General features: G+C 41.9%; 1 protein-coding gene across 1 annotated transcript in view; it reads right to left on the bottom strand.

Annotated features, from left to right (window-relative positions):
• MGMT (O-6-methylguanine-DNA methyltransferase) overlaps positions 1 to 23,616 on the bottom strand; it is a 219,951-nt gene that overhangs the window by 4,881 nt on the left and 191,454 nt on the right. The window contains exon 3 of the mRNA XM_021716071.1: positions 3,845 to 3,984. Within this exon, the coding sequence (XP_021571746.1) occupies positions 3,845 to 3,984 (140 nt within the window). The remainder of the gene's footprint in view (positions 1 to 3,844; positions 3,985 to 23,616) is intronic.

The following is a 23,616-nucleotide window of genomic DNA, read 5'->3' as shown; positions in this document are numbered from 1 at the left end:
TGCATAAAATGTAATTTTTATCAATAACCAAGAAGCTCATAATATCACAGCTGCATTGAAATCTTCATGCTGTGAAATCTAATTCATCCAATACACGAATCCATCACTTACCGCAGCCCCTTTCTCAAATGCTATAAAACTCCCAAACCCATAGATTTGTCTCCAACAAAAATAACATGAAGAGGCCTTTCAATCAATAATGGAATCCCTCTGATTCTGGTACCGGCTGAATATTTTTTCCAACTTCGCCTTTGTTCTTCTGGGTAGCAGCCCACAAGGGAAGGAGCTTGTTTTCACTCGCAGCCTCATCAATACCTAAATCCTGGTGAACAAGTGACACCGAGAAGCTGTAATCAATAGCTCCCTGAGCGTTTTTTTCTTCTGGTCAAATGGTTCAGCTCCACTGACAACCCTGACACTTAGAACATGATGCTAAATCTTTATCAACAGTCATCTGGGTGACTGGCAGAACAAGACTCGGGGGGTCATTAGCGCTCATGGCAATCTGTGAATAAACTAACTCCTCAGGAATGCGTTTGTTTAGAAAAAGGTGGGGAAACTCTCTGTGCAATGTATTGATTGCCTTTGAACTGCATTTAGCAAATTCTGTCTGAGGATGAAGAGGAAGAGAGCTTTGTGGAGGCGGAGGGCCACGAGGAGTTTTCGATCCGACATACTAGGGAACTAACCATCCTCTCCTGCTGGGTGGAAGAGATCCTTCCGGAAGGCTGTCCCACCATCTTAGTGAGTTCTTCCTGGAAAACTTTGGTGAAATCAAGCCCCCAGGATGGAGGAGGCTTCCACATCAGCCAGAACCATCCCTTCCCTCTTGTGGGGGAAGAGAAAGCCACGCCAACAGCAAATGCTGTAATATGAACCAGCATGTGTGCCTGGTTATCGCAAGCCACCTAAGGAATTAATGCACAGTGAGCTTTATGGTGCTTTGTAACACTCCAAATCCATTTTTTCTCTCTCCTCCCTCAAGTGCACAGTCGCTCTATTCAGCCTGAACATCAGGGATGCTTTCAGTGAGCACGCCTCCACAATACTCCACATGCAGTATCCATGCAGGCTGGGATACCACTGTCAGCGCCAACAGGAAACACCCTGAGGACATCACCATCAGTGATGGCCCGTTACCGGCCAGGTCCCCTTCCTCCCTCAAGTCCCTGGGTCACCTTTGATTCTCCTAGCCCATTCTAATGAGGCTTCTCTGGGGAACCTGTCACCCTGCACTACAGTGAGCTATGCAGTTGAAGGCTGTCTTGTGGGAGCAGCGCTGGCATGTCTGCGCCATAATTTGAGGCATCTTTCAGGTGCGACAGTTGTTGGCACTGTTGCAACCTCCTCCTCAAGTTGAAGGTCACTGCATGTGCTGAAGCCCCTGGAAAGGCCACGGGAGGGCACACCACCACCTGCATGCCCTCGGCACAGAAGGGACATGGACACCAAGAGAAGCTGGACACGACACGGTACCTTCAGGACCTTCCTGCCTGACGCTGTGGTCGCCTCCGGTCTTGGCTTTGCCGTGTGACAGGAGTGTCAACATGCGGGTTTTATAGACATTAGAGTTTTATACCCTGCGAGATCCTATTTTATAAATTTCAGTGACTGAGGCCATATTGGAACAGAGACATTCATAGAGATTAATAGCAGGAGAAGAGAGTCACGCTGGTTTGCAGAACAATAAATGTTTCTGAATATTGCCACAAGCAGGATCGCTACCCAGGACGGCCTCTCTGCTACAGAGAGTGAGAAACCGCCAGCATCACAAAAGGCAGGTAGGGGAGGGTGTTGCTCATTTGTACCTGTCGGTTAGCAGAGCCTGTTTTTACAGCAGAAGAAGGAGGTCACACACACTGAGAGAGCAGGCAGGGCTGGCCCCCACGGACAGGCCCTCACGTGTGCACCAGTGGGCAGTCGAATCAAACCTCAGCTGGGGAGAAGAGTGACCAACTCTCCCCAAGGGGCACAGAGAGTAGGAACGTCGCCTGAAATAGTAATTGCAGTGATGCAGGAGGAGCTGTGAAGACCCTCCAAACATTAGCACCTGAAGTTCTCACGGGACACTAAGTGAAGCCATCATTCAACAGGGTCTGGGCTGCCGTTTCATCTACAGCCACGTGGAACTCCTCAAATTGAAGTCCCAGCCTTGGAGAGGAGGGTGGCCTTCCAAGGTGAAGACGCCATTAAACTTTACTGGGAAACGTAAAAAACCATCTTCAGAAACTTGATTCAAAAACATCCCCCATGCGCTGTAGCAACGGGACCCTTGGGGTAGAGGGGATGCCTTACAGTCACGCAGCCAAGCACTCGGAGAGTCAAATGCAACAGGTGCACAAGGAATGCTAGCTGCACCCCCCAGCCATCGTCACCGAAACGGGGGGCATGAAGAGATCCAAGGGGGGTGTGGTGGCCATTCCTGCCACATCTCTCTCCTGACCATTTGGGATATTTACACGTGGCGGAAAACTTCCCGAGATCAGGGTACACGTTACAACAACGCGATCCACTACAAGCCAACAGGGGTGGCTTTTTAAGGAATAACAATGCAGTTTTGTGCAAAAAGCCACACGCTTGCCATCGCCTAGAAACGGAGGCTGTGCCCTCGGGCTGCGGCAGCCAGCCGCAGGAGCAGCAGGCAGTGGTGTGAACACGCTGGCTTTTCCCCTGTGAACAGGGATGAAAATAGTTTCGGAGATAGGCAGCACAGCAGGAGCAATTTTTAAAATGTGGGGGTCTGTCTGGCGGCGTCATTTCCCATCCCGTGATAGGACGGTCGCATTTGCTCTCCGTGATAAGATGGCGTTTTTTGAGCACGCGAGGGACTTGCGCACAGCTTTAGGGACGAGCCACTCCCACGTGGCAGCACACTCTCACTGGGCCCTGGGAGGGCTGATGAGATTGGGCACATTCCAGAGAGGCTCCGGAGGTTGTGCGAGTTCTTCCAGCAGGCCGTGTGGCCCTTCCCGCCTACTCGTAGGGTCCACGGTACGGCACGTGTGGCCTCAGCCGGGCCCACATCACACGCCGTGTGCGACTTCCTTGCTTACACTGGACAATCGTGGCTGGGGTGCCAGGCCTGAGCGTGGCACAACGGGGAAGGAAAAGTGCCCACCGTGATCCCGGGCGCCACAGTCTGCGCCGCCTGCCCTACGCGGCCGTGTGGCTGGCCCCTTCCTCCAAGAGGCCTCTCGCAGTCCGAGAGCCCATAAAAAGTGGGCTCTGGATGCGCAGGCGGAATGAGGACACAGCCGGCTCTGGCGAGACACGGCCCCAGGGCCATTAGCCACCCCTGGGAGGCCTCCCCACTCGGGTGGTTGCGTGTTGTGCCTCACCCTTGGAAACCCAGGGAGCCCAGCTTGGGCAACAGAGCCCAGCTTTACCCAGAGGGCAGCTCCCAGGGAGATGTGCTGGGATCCACCTCTTCCACGGCCGTCCTCCTGGAATGCAGGTGTCACGTGGGCAGGCCTTTTGGTCTGTTTTGTGTGCGGCCGGACTCTGGGCACCAGCCCCACGCTCGCCCCGAAAGGCCCAGCTGCTGAGGGAGGCCGAGGGCTCCAGGCGCCCTCGCCTTGTGCTTGCTGTGCTGACAAGAGGCTCAGGGGGTTGTGACTTACACCCACGAGGGCTGCTGGTGGTGTGTGGTCAGGGGTAGGTTCAGACCGCTTCCCGAGGCCTCTGGCACAGTGGTCTCGTCACAGATGTTTCCCCTCCTCCCCACCAAGCCTCACGGGCTGCCTCAGAAACACATTTCATCAAATGACACTCTGCCCCTGGAGTGCCGCGTGGCGCCCACCTGCCAGCCAGAGCTGGCCTGGTACCCACCTCCCCGAGAACTTACGGGATTGCTTCGCATGGCTCCTCCCACTGCCCGCGCTGCTTTGGGGTTGCCTGCCAGGGCTGCTAATTGCTGGTAAGAAACCATTTCTCCGAATTTCACAGCCTTCAGCAGCTTCCATAACACCTGTCTGGTGAACGACTCTGAAAGGAAGAATGCAGGATGACGTTATTTGGACAAACGGCTCCAGCAGCTCTGATAGAAATCGCGGCCAGTCCCGAAACAGAAAATGCATCGACACAAATAGAGGTGTTACGCTCAATGAAAACGTGGCCTCCACACGCCCAAACACCGTGTCGTCAGGCGAGGAGAGGCAAGTGTGACATGGGCCAGTGCCGGCTGGCCCCTCAGAGGGCATTCCCTGGCCTGGCGCCACAGATCGGCAACTGCTTTCCACGCCCCCAGGGTCCCCGTGGGGCTGGGTGTGCCATCCTTCCAGGGACTGGGCACACGTAAGTCAGTGCACGGCTCAATTAATACGCACAGAAGTCCCTGCCTGCCCACCTACTTGGAAACCTTTTGTGCTGCGGGTTAATTTCCGACTTCAGCTGGGACAAAGGAGGAGAACGCAGCCACGGGCCAGGCTGCGATATCCCGCTAGCCGTCCACATCCAGCTGCGCACAGGACTCCCCCAGCGACTGCTCAATGCCACACACCACAGCACGCAGGGGCTGGCAGTGACCTTGGCTACCGGCATCTTGAATGAATAGGGTTGTGAAAATAAAATAACTTTATTCCCATTTTAATTGACTGAACACACTAAATCGTATTTGCTCGGCATCCTGCTGCAGAAATGAACAGAAATGAACAGGTGAATGCATGAGAACGCCCTCTCCCTCTGACTCCAGGCTCTGGAGTTGCTTCCTCGGTGTGGAGACTGCAGGAGAGACACCTAGCACGCCAAGGAGGCTGGTCTAAATCGACACCGATTGTCTTTCCAAAGGGGACACGCGGCTCGGGAGCACCGGAGACGGAGCCACGTCCTCCATCACGGGGCCCCGGACCCTCCGGGGCAGGAGTTTCTGAACGGCCACAACAAAGGGAAGGGTCCCGCGGGCAGCCGCATGTTCCAAGAATGTCCACCATGACACTCATTACACTTGGTGCCAAGCTGGCAAAGTGTGATTTGGTTCTTAAAGGAAACACACCCTTACATGCGTGTTAAATAATAAAACTCGTCTCTTGACTGAAGGGAACGATAATCACTTCACTGGGAAAAAAAATCTGCTTAGTCTTTATTATAACATTAAGCAAATTAAACATCAGCATAATCCAGGTGATACTAGAAAAGGGTCATCAAAGAAATTAACTTTGTTGTTCATTAATTTACATGGATTAGTAGAGGGCAAAAAGATAGCAAATGTGCTCTAGTTTTTTATGATATAATTTCAAACTGTACACCATTTGTGGCAGGAGGGTGACTTTGGGGTTAATCAGACTGATTTGTCCTTTTAATTGCTTTCTATTCAAAGAAAATTCATTAGATAATGTTCTCTTCAAAATTCATGAATCAATTTAACTGAAGAAACCACATTACCAGCTTTGGGTTCATTAGCACATGCAGTTGTGTTACTGGCTGATTGCTGGGGGGGGGGTTTCCTTAGGCAAACACACTCTGTTTACTGTCATTTCTTCCGAAAGGGTTTTGAAATCAAACTGTTAATCATTATTACTGTTGCTGTTGTTGTTCTGCCCAACTTTAAAAAAACACAAAAGCAAAGCGAGGTAGCCTGGTGTTGACTTGGAGGAAAAGAGATTTCAGGGACGGCTGTCTCAGAAAAGAAGTAATAAAAGCAGTCATCAATACTGCAAGGAGCAGAGGCCAATTTCCTGTCTTCCTCAGAGAGCTCAGCGTCGGTGGTTTTGTTTTCCACGCTTTGACCCAGGGAGAGGATGCGGCCGAGGTTTTCTGGGAGAACAGCCTGGAACTTTATGAAACCTGTAGGAATAAAACGAGGAGGAGTGCGCAAACCTAACTGGAGCACAGAGCAGTTCCGAGAAACAATGGCACTGTTCCAACGGCCTCATATGAGCGCCAGCCTCGAGTGCTGCTCTGACAAATTACTGCCAAATTACGGAGCACCTTTCTTTCCAAGTGTAAAAGTATCGTATAATAAAACAATTATACGTCCATATATGACTGCAGAATTTATCAAACATGTTCAGCTTCACTGTCAGTTTTTCATGGGAAGCCATTTCTGAACTGGTATGTCCCAGGCAATATAGGAGGAAATACAGCTCAAAGAATGCAATATTTAGCAATCAAGCACATCGTTTCACAAATGTCTCTAAAACTCAATTTCACCATGTAGGGAGCAAATACAGTAATTAGTTTAAGCAGCTCTCAAAGACAGTGCCTTTAACCGTGCACTGCACAAAATCACATGGCTCAACTGGCACCCGTTTCTGAAGAGGGGGCCGACATTTTCTGTCATTAAGTATCGTTCTAAAATGCAGTAAAACGCACTCCCAAAAATTAACACGAAGAAAATGCAAATTCTTGAGGTTGAGGCGACCACGTCGGTCCTCAGCAGCTGGCCCAATCATTTCAGGTGGCCTGCAGGGGCAGCCACTGGAACACCATCCTACCCCTTCGTGTCATGGTCCTCTGCTGAAAGCAGGATGAAGACCGCCGGGGCTCTGTAAACGGCCTCTGAAAGTCACTTCTGGATGTTCCTTCCCCCCCCCCAGCTTTCTTTCCAAACTCATCCTTCCTCTTATCTGTTCTGGGGTCATGGGCTGTGTTTACCTGGTCAGGGTCAAGACAGACCCTGCTTCTTAGCGGTCCCAAATCCTAAGGACGTGACTGTTTTCATTTTGGCTTGAGCCGCCATTTAACCCCTCCACTGTGACCGCCGGACCCAAAGAAGACTGCTTGCTAAATTCTCTCTGCCTGGGTCCAATATCCTCAGAGCAGACGTGTTTTCTAATCGGCCGCAGAAGAGGCTGCTTTGTGTCATCACACCAGGTTTGCGTGCCACGTCATGAGAGGAGAGATCAGAGCTCTGAGTAGGGCCAGCCTGCACGCGTGGACCATCGCAGCCAGGCCCGGCTGGGGTAAGGAAGACGCCACACCCCAGCAGCATGGACGGAGCCTGGTGGGGACCAGGCTCGTCTTAGACGACTCATTTCCTTCACCTGGGCTTCTGCCTCTCCTCTAGGGCAAATATCACTGTCAGAGCTACTTTGGAAACATGTCTGCGTCTTGCGACACGCGGCCTGGCTCGGAGCACAGCTCGTCACGGCACAGCTTGCCCAGGAGCCCGCTCTCTTGAGATCAGGTTTCAGACTCCAGCACCAAGCGTCTCTTGCCCAAAAGTCACTTCCAAGTTCTTGGGCAAGAGTCTCCTCTCCCTCCACCACCCCCGGCTTGGTGGGGGCCTTTGGTGAGGGGGGTAGTTTCCCCAGCGGGAGCCACGCGTCAGCAGCCCAGGCCATGAGGCCTTCCTTGGCCAGGCTGCAGCTGGTGGTGGGGAGGACAGTCAGGCCCAGATCCACAGGTGCTACCTGTGGGGCTGTGCCTGGGGAGCGTCTCTAGCTGTGCTGTGGACTTGGCCTGCCACGTCCCTGGCAACAAAGAGCGGTGGGTGCCCAGCTCTGGCGGGATTTCCCTGCCGGAGCAACAAGCAGCCTGGAATGGGTGCCCCAAAAGTTCGGGTGTTGTAAACTTCACTGCCATTGTAGCAGTATTAAGAGGTGAGCCCTTTAAGAGGTGATCAGGCCACGCGAACTCTACCCTCATGAACAGATGAATGTGTCACTGTGGGGGGTGTTGGTTCTGGAGGGACTTCGGCCCCCTTTTCCTTTCTTGCATGCCCACCTGCCATGGGATGCCCTTTGCCATGGGACGACCCCTGCCAGATACCAGCATCAGGCTCTTGGACTTCTCAGTTTTCAGAACTGTGAGCCAAATGAACTGTTCTATATAAATGACCCAGGCTGTGGTGGCATTCTGTTACAGCTGTGAAAAATGAAGAAAGACACCTATGCTCAGAGGAAGCGGAGAATCACCCCTTTTGGGTATGATCTCTGAGCCCTGGGACCCGGACCCCTCCCTCAGCAGTCCTGTGGCGAGGGGTGATGAAAACAGAGCCCACAGAAACCTCACCCTCTGAGGAGGAGGCAGCGTCTTTCTGAGAGGAGAGGTGTGGGCCTCCCAAGAAGGGGACAAACCTTTTGCTTTTTTCTCTCTTTGTCCTCCTGACGCTGGGCCTGTGACTGAGGTTCAGTCATACGAAGGATGTAGCAGAGGGGGGTATGGTCTCAGCTTTGACCAAGGACTGAAATGGGAGCCCTAATGACTGAAAAGTACCAGGAAGATAGTGGAGAAAGAGGAGTTTGGGAAAGAGAAGCAAAAGGTTGTTTATAAATTCCTGGAATCACCCATCCAGGTGAGCTTTCCACTTGCCCATCTGTGTACATGCAGATCTGACTCCAAACCACAGACCTTGAGCAGGGACGTAAGGGTGAGACGCAGCCAGCTCCAAAACTGGCTGGCGAGTGGTGCACGAGGGGACAGGTCTGAAGAGAAAGGCTCTGGAAATGGAAGGAACCATGAAAATCACAGCCCACAGAAGGCTGGTCAGCATTTACGGACTAAATCCAACCAGGCCGATTGTCTCCTAAAACAAAAACACCAGCATCAGCTGTAGGATTTATATAAGACACAGAGTCTCTTAGCATAATATTCAAAATAATCAGAATACAATTCAAAATTACTAAGCATGCAAATAGTCAGATAAATCTCAACTCATCTGGGAAAAGATAATCAACACCTGCCAAGGCTGAGATGATAAAGGACCCAGAAGCTGAAATCATCTGACAAGAACTTGATTTCATTTTCATTTTAATATTTTTGACTTAGAGTCTCACTCAAGGCACCCAGGCTGGAGTGCTATGGCATGATCATGACACACTGCCGCCTTGACTTCCTGGGCTCAGGCAATCCTTTCACCTCAGCCTCCTGAGTAGCTGGGACTACAGGGACATGCCATCAGACCTGGCTAATTTTTTGATTTTTTAAGCAGTCCTCTCACCTTGGCCTCCAAGAGTGCTGAGATTATAGGTGTGAGCTACTGCACCCAACATAAAAGCTTCAAAAGATTAGAACAATGCTGAGAGAAGGGAAAACACTCTTGAAACAAATGAAAAGATACAACGTCTCTATAAAGAAAGAGAAGTTATCAAGAATAATCAAGTGGAAAATTTAGTAGTGAGAAATACAATAACCAAAATAAAAAAACAAAACAAAAAAAATAAAAAGTAGTCATGTACTTGAAGACAAGTCAAAAAATGATCCCATCTAAACATCAGTAAGAAAAGATATTTAAAACAAAACAAAACAACAAAAATGTTGGGGACATATGAGACAAAGTCAAAAGATCCATTTATATCATTAGAGTTTCAGAAGGAGAGGAAAAAAGTATGGTGCAGATAAAAATTCAAAGAAATAACAGTTACAAATTTCTTAAATTTGGCAAATGATATACAACTACAGATTCAAGAAATCCAGCAGACTGCAAAAAGGACACACCCCACAAAATCTATTCCCAGATATATGACCAAACTGCTAAAAGGAAAAGACATAAACATTTGAAAGTCATTAGAGGGGAAAAAATCATTACAGATACAGGAACAGTCTCATTAATGACTGTGAAGTTCTCCTAAAAACTACTGAGACTAGAAGGAATTAAAATAGCTATTTCAAAGTGCAGAAAGAAAAAAACTTGTCAACTCAGAATTCTGTATCCAATTTTTAAAAACTCCTTCGGGAATGAAGTTAAAGACATTTTCAGATCAAAAAGAAATACTAAGATAATTCATTGCCCATAGACCTGATCTTTAGAACAGTTAAAGGAAATTGTTTAGCAAGAAAACAAATGACATTACAGGGAAGCCTGAAACATTAGGAATACAGTAGAGTAAAATAAATGGTATATATATATATATGGATGCATACTACAAAGCTATTCTCTTGAGTTTTTCAACATATGTTTGATAGCTAAAAACAAAAATTATAACACTGTCAGATAGGATTTTCAATGTATGTAGATGCAATCCATAAGACATTATAACATAATGGGAGAGTTAAAGGATCTATATACAGTCATAAGGTTTCTACAACCTACTTAAAATAGTAAAAAATTGATTCTAATTTAGACTTTGAAAGTATTATGTATTGTAATCTTTAGAACAATCACTAGAAAAATTACAGAAACAGATACAGAAAAAGACACAGCAAAATAAGTAAAAATAAAAATACCAAAAAAAGTGCAAAAGGAAGGAAAGTTGGAAAAAAGAAAAAACAGAGGGAACAACTGAAAACAAATAAAATATTAGACCCAAATTCAAATATATTAATAATTAAATTAATTGTAAATTATTTAATAACATCAATGAAAAGATAGTGTCAGAATGTATTTTAAAAATAACCTAAGAAAGATCTATCTATAAGAAATTCCCTTCAAATAATAGCTATAGGTAGGTTAAAAGTAAAAGGATGAAAAAAGATATACCATGCAAGCACTAATGTAAAAAAAAGAAGTTAATACAAGACAAAGTAGACTTAAGAACAAAGAAAATTCCCAGGGGTGAAAAGGAATATTACAGATTGAAAGGAAAAATTCACAGCAAGAACATATCAGTTCTAAATATATATGTGTCTAACAACAGTTTCAAAATGCATGCAACAAAATCTGACAAAATTGAAAGAATTAGACAAATCCACAATTATACTTGGAGACTTAAATACTTCTCTCTCAATAATCAATAGAAATAGGTGATAGAAAATCAGTAAAGACATACAAGTGAAAAACACTATCGACCAACTGGATCTAATGGACATTTGAAGAATATTTCTGTAATCCCAGCACTTTGGGAGGCCAAGGTGAGGGGACTGCCTGAGCCCACAGGTTTGAGAACAGCATGCGCAACTTAGTGAAACCTCATCTCTACCAAAAAAAAAAAAATCTGCCAGGCATAGTAGTACACGCCTGTAGTTCTGGCTACCTGGAAGGTACTCCAGTCTGGGTGAGGGAGTGAGACTCCAACTCAAAATAGACAAACAAACAAACAAACAAATAAATAAAAGAACATCTCATCCAATAACAGTAGAATACACATTCTTTTTAAGTGCCTAGACTACTGACCAAGATATACTGCACCATATTCTGAGTTATAAACCTTTACACATGTAAAATAACTGCAATCATCAAGCTTTGTTGTCTGATCATTATGAAATTAGACTAGATATAAATAAAAAGGATAATTAAAAAATCTAGAAAAATCTATACGTTAAACAAACCACTTCTAAATAATCAATGGGTTAAAAAAGAAGTCTGAAGGAAAATTAAAAGAATACACTAAACAGAATGAAACTGAAAAGAAAGCACATTGAAATGGGTGAGATACAGGTAAAGCAACATTTATAGGAAAATGTATAGCATTAAATGCTTATATTAGAAAAGAATATTCTCAAGGACTTCTGGGAAAGACGGCAACGGAACAGGTTGGACTGTAAGAGTCTCTGCAAAAGCGAGTGTCCACAAAGACTCTGCATGAGTGGGTGGGTGTCGGTGGGTGAGTGAAAGTCTGCCTGAGGGGAGACTCAGACTCATGCACTGGGGCTCTCCTCCAGAGGTGACTGCAACCCTCCACCAGCATGAGATTGGAGACCCTGGCACGCAGGAACGTCTGCCGTTTCGGGGCTCTTGAGAGGAAGCAGCAGAGAACAGCTGCCTCTCACCTGCAACAGCACACCTGGCATGAGAAGGCAGACAGTGGAAATTTGGAATAATACTCCCACCAGGCACCATCTTCTCGTCACCAGACTGGTTAGAGACTTACATTGCTCCGCCCAGCTGTGCCCAGTCTCCATCTTGGGACCCAGAGGCTATTACCTCACTAGACTCGGAGACAGACGCCCTTCCCCACGAGGCACAGACATGTCAGATCTGAGTGGGAGGCTTGACAGCAGCAGCAGTGTAGGATGAAATCTGGATCTGATCCGTCCCTCTCCCACAGTAGTCCATGGGGCATCTGACCTATGCTGAGAGCAACCCTATAAGCCTGTGCAGAGAGTGGAGGGGAGGAGCTGCAGACCAGAGCTGCTCCCTAAGGTGGAGGCCTGCGAGGGATCTGAACTCACAGAAACTGCCAGAGAGTGAGTTTTTTTTTCTGGTTTGCTTTTTCTCTTCTCTCTTTCTTTCTGTTTTTGTGCTTGTTTTGTTTCTATTATTTTAATTATTATTATTATTTTTTAGAATTCTGTTTATGGGTAGGTATTTTTGAGGGCGAGTACACTAACAGGGAGGCTTTTGTCTGTTTTGTTTTCTCTGTCTTTGTCTCTCTGTTTCTCCATTAGTTGGCACACCTGTCTGTTCTCCCTCTTCTTCTTCTCTCTTGCAAACTCCCTTTTGCCTTCCTCTTTCCTTTTCCATTCTTTTCCCTCTTCCTATCTCATTTTGCTTTCGGGGGAAAGACAGACAGACACCCCCAATGCCTGGACAGATTGTAAGGCAGTGGGAAGTGGATTCCAGGGTGACACAAGCCTGTCAGCAGATACTGGGATTTGCAGATAGCTTCAGAATCATAGCTCCCTACTCAATTAAATCTCAAAACTGCAAAAAGCACAGGCTCTCCCACCCCAGTCGAGTTTCAGAACTGAACAAAACCAGAGGATCTACATAAGGAAGAATAGGAGAATGAGCAAACTGAAATAAAAGCTATCCCCTCATCACAGAATAACAGAATTAAAGAAGAGGTTAAAAATAAAAGGGGGTGGGGTGGGGTGGGTGGAGAAAATCTACATAAATGAAGAAAAATCAAAGGAAAAATATGAGTCTCACACAGCCCCTGGGAGGTCAGTCACTGAGAATACAGATTCTGGAACTCAAACAATGAGGAGCCCCCAGAATGGCTGGTCTTAAACCACCAACCCAGATATCAAGATATTACTAGACAGAATGAATAGAAATGAGGAGAGACAAGAAGAAACAAGAAAGGAATTGATAACTGAGATAACAGGAATAAAGAATACAGTGAATGAAATAAACAACAAATTGATAAGCATGGAGAGCAGAATTAACCAAGCAGAAGAAAGAATCTCAGAGTTTGAGGACCAAAATATGGAATTAACTCAAACTACTAAAAACACAGAAAAGAGGTTTAAAAAGATAGAACAAAACCTCCAAGAGATAAGCAATTATTTCAAGAGGCTGAACTTAGATTAATTTGAATCTCTGAGGCAGATAGACAGAGACCACCCTGGAACAAACATTCTATGAAATTATCTAAGAAAACTTCCCTCATCTCATCAACGATGTGACCATTCAAACACAAGAGATTCAGAGAGCCCCTGCAAGAAAACAAATCAGAGGACCAACTCCCAGAAACATAGTAACTCACCTACACAAAGTAGGTATAAAAGAAAAAATCTTAAAGGAAGCAAGAAAGAAAGGTCAGACTACCTACCGGGGAAGACCAATTAGAATAGCAGCAGACTTCTCTATAGAAACACTTCAGACTAGGAGAGCTTGGAGACCAATCTTTAAAGTTCTCAAAGAGAAAATTTCGACCAAGAATTACCTACCCAGCTAAGCTAAGTTTCATCAGTGGAGAATTAAAATCCCTCCCATTTAATCCCTAAGAGTTTATGCTGCCTCCGGACTAGCTCTACCAGAAACATTCAAGAAAATATTAAACACAGAAGAAAGGGGAAAAAAAAGAACGATAATGCTCTTCACAAGAATGCAGCTAAGATTGAAAACACACAAGAATGTAGGATAAAGATTGAAAACACACACGAATCAGCCCAAGAGTCAAAAGAAAGACAACAAACAAATAAACAAGCAGCAGCAACAACAAACTCTATAAGAACCTCACGACAGGGATAAACTCTCACAATTAGCCTGAATGGGAACTGACTAAATGCACCACTGAAAAGACACAGAATGTCAAATTGGATAAACTATCATGGGGCTACAATATATCGTCTCCAAGAGACTCATCTCACCAGAAAGGACACTCACAAACTCAAAGTAAGAGGAGGGAAAACAAAGTTTCAGGCGAATGGAACACAAAAGAAAGCAGGAGTTGCGATCTTGATATCAGACAAAATACGCTTTAAGCTATCAAAAATTAAAAACGATATGGAAGGTCACTACATAATGATAAAAGGTTCAATCCATCAACAAGAAATATCCATCCTAAACATATATGCACCCAACATAGGAGCACCAACTTGCATTAAGCAGCTTCTAGGTAATCAAAAAAAGACTTAAACACTATCATAGCTGGGGACTTAAAATCCCACTAGCAACCCTAGACAGATCATCAAGACAAAAAGTCAACAAGGAGATCCAGAACCTCAATGTGATGCTTGACCAAATGAACATAATTGATACCTACAGAACACCCCACCCAACAACCACAGAGTATACGTTCTACTCATCATTATGTGGAATGTACTCTGAGATTGACCAGCCATAAATCAACCATAAACAAATCCCATAAGATTGAAATTCTGCCATGCACCTTCTCAGACCACAGTGGAATAAAAATAATATCAACACCAACAGAGTTCCCCCAAAACCCACAAAGACAGGGACACTAAACAGCATAAGGTTAAACAACTCCTGGGTCAACACAGAAATCAAAACAAGATTAAAAGATACCTGAAAACAAATGAAAATGAAGACACATCTTACCAAAATCTCTAGGATGCAGTAATAAGAGGGGAATTAATATTTCTATGAACACACATGAAGAAAATGGAAAGACCACAAGTTAACAGCCTGACGAGTCACCTAAGGAAGCTGGAAAAGCAAGACCACCAAAACCCTAACTTCAGCAGAAGAATCCAGATCACCAAAATAAAAGCCCAAATTTGGGACACAGAAGACAAAAATATAATACAAAAAAATCAATGAAACCAAAAACTGGTTTTTTGAAAGGATAAACAAGATTGATGGACTCCTAGCTACAATGACCAAGAAAAAGAGAAAAAGCTCAAATAAACACAATCAGAAATGCAAAAGATCAAGTTACAACTCTGAAGAAATACAAAAGATTATCAGAGATTACTATGTACACCTGTATGGAAACAAACTCGGAAACCTAAATGAAATGAAGAACTTTCTGACATCACTCAAACTCTCCAGGTTGAAACAAGAAGAAATTGAGACCCTAAATAGACCAATAACAACACAGAGAATCGACTATGTGATAAGAAAACTACCTACAAAAAAAAGTCTTGAACCAGATGGCTTTCCAGCAGAATTCTACAAAACATACGAGGAGGAGCTGATACCAATCCTAATTCCAGGCAAACAAGAAAGATGGAACTTTCCCCAAATCATTTTATGAAGCTAACATCACATTGATACACAAACTGGGATGAAGCTCCAACAAAGAAAGAGAACTACAGGCCAATATTCTTGATGAACACAGATGTTAAAATTCTCCACAAGATTCTAGCAAACTGGATGCAACAACACATCTCAAAAATCATCCACCATGACCAAGTAGGCTTCATCCCCAGGATGTAGGGCTGGTTCAACATCTGCAAGACCATAAACGTCATTAAATACATCAACAGATGTAAAAACAAAAACCATATGATTATATCATTAGATGTGGAAATAGCTTTTGGTATAATCCAGCACCCCTTCTTGATAAAACTCTTGAACATCCAGGTATAGATGGAACATACTTCAAAATAGTAAGAGCCATCTCTGAGAAACTCACAGCCAACATACTGCTAAACAGACAGAAATTGGAACCATTTCCCCTGAAAACTGGAACAAAACAAAGTTGCCCACTCTCAACCATCCTGTTCAAAATATATTGGAAGTCCTAGCTAGAGCAATCAGACAGGAGAAGGAAATCAGGGGTATCCAAATAGGAAAAGAGGAAGTTAAGTTATCCCTCTTTGCAGATGATATGATTCTATACCTTCACAATCCAAGAGAATGTCAAAAACCTCTTTACCCCAACGAAAGACTTTGGCAAAGTCTCAGGGTATAAAACAAATGTGCAAAAGACAGTTGCATTCCTATAGATCAACAAATAAACAGAAACCCAAATAAAAAGCATAAACCCGTTCACAATAGACACACACACACACACACACACACACACACACACACACACAAAGAAAGAAAGAAATACCTTGGCATCTTCCTAACCAGAGATGTGAAAGACCTTTACAACAAAAACTATAAAACACTGCTCAAAGAAATAAAAAATGATACAAACAAATGAAAAAATATTCCATGCTCATGGATTGGAAGAATCAATGTTGTTATGATGTCCATCCTACCCAAAGTAATCTACAGATTTAATGCAATACCCACTAAATTACCAGCAGCATTCTTCTCAGACCTGGAAAGGACAATATAGGAATTCATATGAAAACATAAATTACCATGAATAGCCAAAAGAACCCTCAGGGAAAAAACAAAAAACAACCCCCCCCCCAAAACAAAGTGGGAGGTATCACACTCCCAGACTTTAAACTTTGTTATAAAACTACAATAATCAAAACAGCATGGTATTCGTACAAGAACAGGCATATGGACCAATGGGACAGGATAGATATTCTGGAAGCAAAGCCTCAATTTCTTAGCCAAGTCATCTTCGATAAAGCCTCCACCACCAACCACTGGAGAGAAGAGAACCTATTCAGTAAATGATGCCAGGAAAACTGGCTGACCACGTGCAGAAGATTAAAACAAGACCCCTACTTATCTCCGTATACAAAATCAACTCTAAATGGATCAAAGACCTAAACATAAAACCTCAAATTATAAGAACCTTAGAAAATGCAAGGGATACCCTTGTGGCAACCAATTCCTGATCAAAACCCCAAGCCATAAGAGATAAGGTAGACAAGTGGGACCTCATTAAACCGACAAGCTTCTGCAAAGCCAAAGAAACCATCAAGAGAGCAGGGAGATGGCCCACAGACTGGGAAAAAGCATTTGTCAACTGTATGTCGGACAAAGGCTTAATATCTAGGATCTACAAGGAATTCAAACATGCTGAAAAGAAAAAAACAAACAGCCCCGTTAAAAAGTGGGGAAAAGATATGTATAGGCACTTCTCAAAAGAGATACATGAAAAAAATGTTCAGCCTCACTACCTCACTATTTATCAGAGAAATGCAAATTAAAACCACACTGAGATACCACCTAACTCCAGTCAGGATGGCCATCATCAGTAACTTAAAAAATAACAGATGCCGGAGAGGATGCAGGGAAAAGGGAACACTTCTACACTGTGGTGGGAGTGCAAACAAGTACACCCCTGTGGAAAACAGTTTGGTGATTCCTAGAAGGTCTAAACATTGACCTTCCATACGACCCCACAATCCCTCTACTAGGAATATATCCGGAGGAACTCAAATCGCTCTATGAAAACGATACCTGTACATGCATGTTTACTGCAGCATTGTTCACAATAGCAAAAACATGGAACCCACCGTGCTGCCCATGAAAAGAGGACTGGATAAAAAGAGTGTGGTACATATATAGGATGGGATATTATGCAGCCATAAAGAAGGACAAAATTATGAACTTTACAGCAACCTTGATGGACTTAGAGTCTATAATACTGAATGATCTACCACAGAAACAAAGAACTGAGTATCACATGTTCTCACTCATAAGTGGACCTTGAACAATTATCATAATACTATAAGGATTGCCAGTAGTGGAAAATTGCTGGGGGGTGGTGGTGGTGGTGAGCAGGAATGGCAGTAGTGGAATTCTGCCGGAGGTGGCAGGGTACCTGCATCCACAAGCATACCTGCATAATGAACATTTGTATGCTTAACCCTGAGTTGTACCCACATCTTTAAAATTAAAAATTAAAAAAGAGAAAAGAATAGTTTCAGTAATTTTGAGACTAAATTTGGGAAATAAATTTTCAACTTGAGAAACCAGAAAAAGAAGAGGAAAATAAATCCAAAATAACTTGAAAACAGCACAGAATAAAAGTAAAGGCAAAAGTCAATTAATTTGAAAACAGAGAAATAACAAAGTAAAACCCATGAAATTAAAAATGAGTTCCAAGAAATGACCAATAACATTGATAAACATCCAGTAAGACTGAAAAAAAGAAACAAATTATCATATCAATAATGGAAGAGGAGATATCACTACAGACCCCACAGATAATAAAATTCAACAACTTAGGTGAAATAGACCAATTTATCAAAAACTATAAAAGTACAAAACTCACCCAAAATGAAAGAGATAACCTGAAGACTCCTATAAATATTAAAGAAGTTGAATTCATAATTTAAGATCTTCTGAAAAAGAAATTTCTAGGGCCAAAATTATTTTACCAGTGAATTCTATAAAATGTATAAAGACAAAATAAGATCAATTCAACATCATTTTTTTCCCCAGAAAATAGAAGAAGGAACATTTTACAAAGTGCTGTGTGAGACAAGCATCATTTCATAAAACCAGAACAAGACAGAAACCAGAAAAGTACAGATCAATATCTTTTATGAACACAGACATAAAAATCCTCAGCAAAATATTGGCAAATCAAATCCAGCAATACATAAAAAGAACAAGACACCGAAATTAAGTGAGGTTTTTCTTAGGAAAGCAAAGCTGGCTCAATACTTGAAAACAAATCTGTATATGAAGCTACAGTAATCAAGACAGGGTAGTATTATTGAAAGAACAGACATAGGTCAATAAAACTGATCCCGTATAAATAAATAAGCTGTCATCCCTTGCTATCTGAAGGGGATTGGTTCCAGGACCATTCTTGGATATCAAAATCCACAAATTCTTAAGTCCCTTATATACAATGGTACAGTATTCACATATTGCCTATGTACATCTTCCTATATACTTTAAATCATCTCTAGATTACTTATAGTACCTAGTACAATGTAAATGCTACGTAAATAATTGTTACACTATATTGTTTAGAGAAGGGTGACAGGGGAAAAAGACTGTATATTTTCAGTACAGATGCAGCCATTAATTTTTTTCGAATATTTATTATCTGCAGTTGGTTGAAATCATAGATATGCGACCTGTGGGTACAAAGGACCAATTGTAGACTTTGACAAAGCTCTTTGCCAAAAATGACAAGGCAATTCAATGGAGAAAGGACAGTTTTTCAACAATGGTCATGAGACAATTAGACAACTACATAAAAAAGACTGTAAATAGATCTTGCATCTTTTGTTGCAAAAATGAACTTGAAATGGATGAAAGATCCAAATCTAAAAGTCAAAGTCATAAAACTTTTAGAAAATAATACAGGAGAAAATCGAATTGACCTTAGGTTTGGAGAAGAATTTTTAGATACAGCATGATGCATGAAAGAAAACAATAAATAAGCTGGACTTCACTGAAATGAAAAACTTCTTTACTAAAAAAGGTGCTAAGACCCTGAAAATAAAAGTCACAGGTTGGGAGAAAGTATTTGCAAAACATATATCTGATAAAGGACTTGCACCCAAAATATACAAAGACTTTTAAAATTCAACAATAAAAAAATCAACTGAATTAAAAAATGGACAAGCTTAAACAGACACCTAACCAAAGAACATATATAGATGACAAACAAGCATAGGAAAGACATTTAATATAATTTGCCTTAAGGGAACTGCAAATTGAAACAACGAGATACGACTGCACACCTATTCCAATGGCTAAAATCCAAAAACTGACAGTACCCAAAACTGCTGGCAAGGATGTTGAGCAACAGGGATGCTCAATCTTTGCTGGTGGGATGCAAAATGGTACAGCCACGTTGGAAGACAGTTTTACAATTTGTTATAAAGCCAGAGTCTTAATATGTGATCCAGCAATTGCACACCTAGGTTTTTACTCAACTAATTTGAAAACTCACATCCTCACAAAAACCTGCCTGGGAATGTTTATAGCAGCTTTACTCATATTGCCAAAAGTTGTAAGCAACCAAGATGTTCTTCAATAAGTGAATGGATAACAACGGTGGTTCATCCACACAATGGAATATTCTTCACTGAAAAAATAAGTGAGCTATTAAGCTGCAAAACAACACGGAGAAAACTTAAATGTATATTGCTAAGCAAAAGAAGCCAGTCTGAAAAGGTACCTACTGTTTGATCCCCTGGTATGACTTCTGGAAAAGGCAAAACTATATAGAGATTAAAAATATCAGTGGTTGCCAGATGCACAGGCAGGCAGAAAGGATGGGAGCACAGGGAAAGTTTTGGGGTGGAAAACTGTTCTGTATGACACCGCAATCGTGAAAACATGACATCACACATTTGTCAAAAGCCACAGAACCTTGCAGCACAAGAGGAAACCTAAGCAATGTATGCAAAATTGGCAATAACAATAAAACATTTAGAAGATCAAGGGATCCTGGGAAGGAACACAGACTGTGACAAGAAAATCTAACTGTATTATAAATGTATGAAACAACTTCACCGAGGGGTGGGAGGAATACTGACATTTCCAAAAGTAACTTTGGAAATGAGTGGGGTCTAGAAGACTGAAGGCAAAAGGAACTGCACATAAATACTGAAACCTAGTTGATAAAGTTGTATCAACTTTATCAACCTAGTTGATAAAGTTGTATCAACTTTATCAACCTAGTTGATAAAGTTGTATCAGAATTTTTGACACATATACTATATGTGTTAAAAATTCTGATACTGTTATATATGCATACTGGACGTGAACCATTAAATAAACAGATGTCAGAAAGTGGGAGCCAAGTTTCTCATTGTGAGTGGGAGTTTACAGACAAGCATGGGGAGAAGACCAGAATAATTAATAGGTCAGAGTTATAGACATCTGTGAACTTATATTTAGCTTAATGTAGATGGTCAAATACAGAAATACTTATAAAATGTATCCCTACATGGCTTAGTACACACACATTTATTTCTGTGATCTGTCAACCGAGAGGATTTAGAAGCAATAACTTCCCAGTAGGAATAAGCATACATTGTACTCAGACCTAGGTTTCCAGTACCATTATATGATAAAAGGAATCGCGACTCCTTCAAGGTCTGGAGTATTGTGTAGTGTCAGAAAGTTAGGATGTACTCAAAAACAAAAACAAAAACAAAACAACAAAAAGAAAAAACTCCAAACATACCACAGTGATGCGAGTTTGTCAAAAGCACACAGACGTGAATTGAAAGAGCTTCCAAATGGATATAGCTAAAGCCATTTGAACCAAAACTACAATAACAACAACAAAAGTATTGGATACAAACGAAAAATATAAAATAAAACCCACAAATCTATACTGATATAAATAAATTATTGGCTCACACCTATAATCCCAGCATTTTGGGAGGCTTAGGTGGGAGAATCCCATGAGGCCAGGAGTTTGAGACCAGCTTGGGCAACACAGCGCAGCCCTGCCTCTACCAAAAAAATTATCTGGGCATGGTGCCATGTGCCTATAGTCCTGGCTACTTGGGTAGCTGAGGCAGGAAGACTGTTTGAACCCAGGAGTTTGAGGCTGCAGAGAGTTAGGATGATATGACTACACTTCAGCCTGGGTAACAGAGCAAGACCCTATCTCCAAATAAATAAAGCTTTAAAAATAGCCAATAATAACTTATGTAAATATTCTCCCCTCGAGGAGCTTAACTCCCATTCCTTAATTGTGTCGAGTTTAGTGACTCGCTTTGGAAGAACACAGTGTGGAAGGGAATGAGGAAAAGGGATAACTTCATTGTGGAGAAACCTGACAGACAATACTACTTGAGCCAGGCGATCAAGGCCAACGTCAACATTAATAAATCATACTGACAATATGAGGCCTTGATAGATTTGATGAAAATGATACTGTACCTATGTGATGTTCCTCCCAAAAACACATAGCCCCAGGCTAATCATGAGATGTGCATCAGACAAACTGCATACGAGGGAAAGTTTGTAAAGTAGTTAACCAGCACTTCCCAAAACTGTCTAGGTCATCTAAAACAAGAAAAATATGATGATTTGTCACAGTCAGGAGGAGCCCGAGGATATGTGATGGACAATATAATATGCTATCCTAGGTGGAATCCTAGAATGGAAAAATAACACTACATAAAAACTAAAAAATATGAATAAAGCACAAACTTTCGTTAATAATAAGGTATCCACATTGGTTCATCAATTGTAGCAAATGGACTATACTAATGTAAGTTGTCAATTATAAATGTTATTATAATAAATATAAGTGGCATAATTATAAATGGGGAAAATAAGTGTGAAGTATCAGGGAACTCACTGTGTTAACTTTCAAATATTTTTGTGAATCTAAAACTCTTCTAAAAATAAAATCTATTAAAAATTAATTACTATTATCTAACATATTAACATCCTAATGAACAATAATACATATGCATATCAACTAAGAAAAACTTTAATAAAGTTCAATATCATTTACAATACTAAAAGTTCTCAGCAATCTGGGAATAGAAGGTAACCTCCTCAGCCTGATAAATTTATTATCAAAAATCCTATAGCTGACATCATAATTAATTGCGAAAGAATGAATGTCTTTCCCTCAGGACTGAGATGTCCCCCCTCTCACCACTCTTATTCACAATCTCAGTGGAATTTTTAGACACTGCAAAAAAGAACGAGAAAATAAATAACAGGTATTCATTTTAGAAAAGAAATAACACTGCCCCTATTGCAGACAACATGATTATCTTTGGGAAAATACCCAGGAATAGACAAAAAAAAAAAAAAGTCAGAACTAATAAGTGAGTTTAGCAAAGTCACTAATACAAAGTCATTACATGAAAAATAATCACATTTCTAGGTATCACTGATAATGCTTCCAACCAAAATGAAATACTCAGATGTAATTTTAATAAATTATATACAGGACTTTGTTGAAAATTACAAAATACAGATTTTAAAAAACCAAAGAATATCTAAATAACTGGAGACACACCACATTTACAGAAGTATCAATATTATAAGGATTTTAATTTTTCACAAATTGATCTATAGGTTTACTGTCATCCAAATATGAGAAGATACAATCCAAATATGAGAAGAATTCATTGTATGTGCAGAGAAGCTGATCCTAAAACTTATATGGAAGGGCAAAGAATCTAGACTAGCCAAAATTATTTAAAGAGACAAAAAGTTGGAGAAATCACACTAATACATTTTAAAACTTACTATGTATAATGATTATCATGTATTTACAAAGGAATAGATACTCAGACTGATGGAACAGAAGAAAAATTTCCAAAATAGACCCACTGAAGTATGGTTAAATGGTTTTTGATAAAGGTACAAAGGCATTTCAATACTGAAAGCATATTATTTTTAAAAAGTAGTACTGGAAAAATGGATACTCATATGCAAACAGTTGAATCCAGATATAAATTTTATGTCTCATTAAAAAAATTAACTCAAAATATATCATATATCTAAATGTAAAACATAAAACTAAAGAAACTTAGAATATATGAGAAAATATTCATAACCTGGTGTTAGACAAACAATTCCTAGGTATGCCCCCCCAAATATAATCCATCAAAAAAAGATAAATTGGACTTCATTAAAAATTTAAAAAATGGTCTGTGAAAAAAAAGGGCGGGGGGGGGGGGGTGTCTGTGAAAGCCAGAGTTAAGAGAATAAAAGACCAGCTATAGACCAGGAGAAAATATTTGGAAATAACATACCCACCAAGAGTCACATCCAGAATATACACAAAATTTTCCAAACTCAACAGTTCCAAACTCAAACTCAACAAACCACCTAATAGAAGAGGGAGGAGGGAGGAG

This window comes from Carlito syrichta, unplaced genomic scaffold (assembly GCF_000164805.1).
Source record: "Carlito syrichta isolate Samal-C Ts95f unplaced genomic scaffold, Tarsius_syrichta-2.0.1 Scaffold308151, whole genome shotgun sequence".
NCBI classification, from domain to species: Eukaryota; Metazoa; Chordata; class Mammalia; order Primates; family Tarsiidae; genus Carlito; species Carlito syrichta.
The sequence above is the reverse complement of the archived record's forward strand: the minus strand, read 5'-3'. Positions and strand labels throughout refer to the sequence as shown.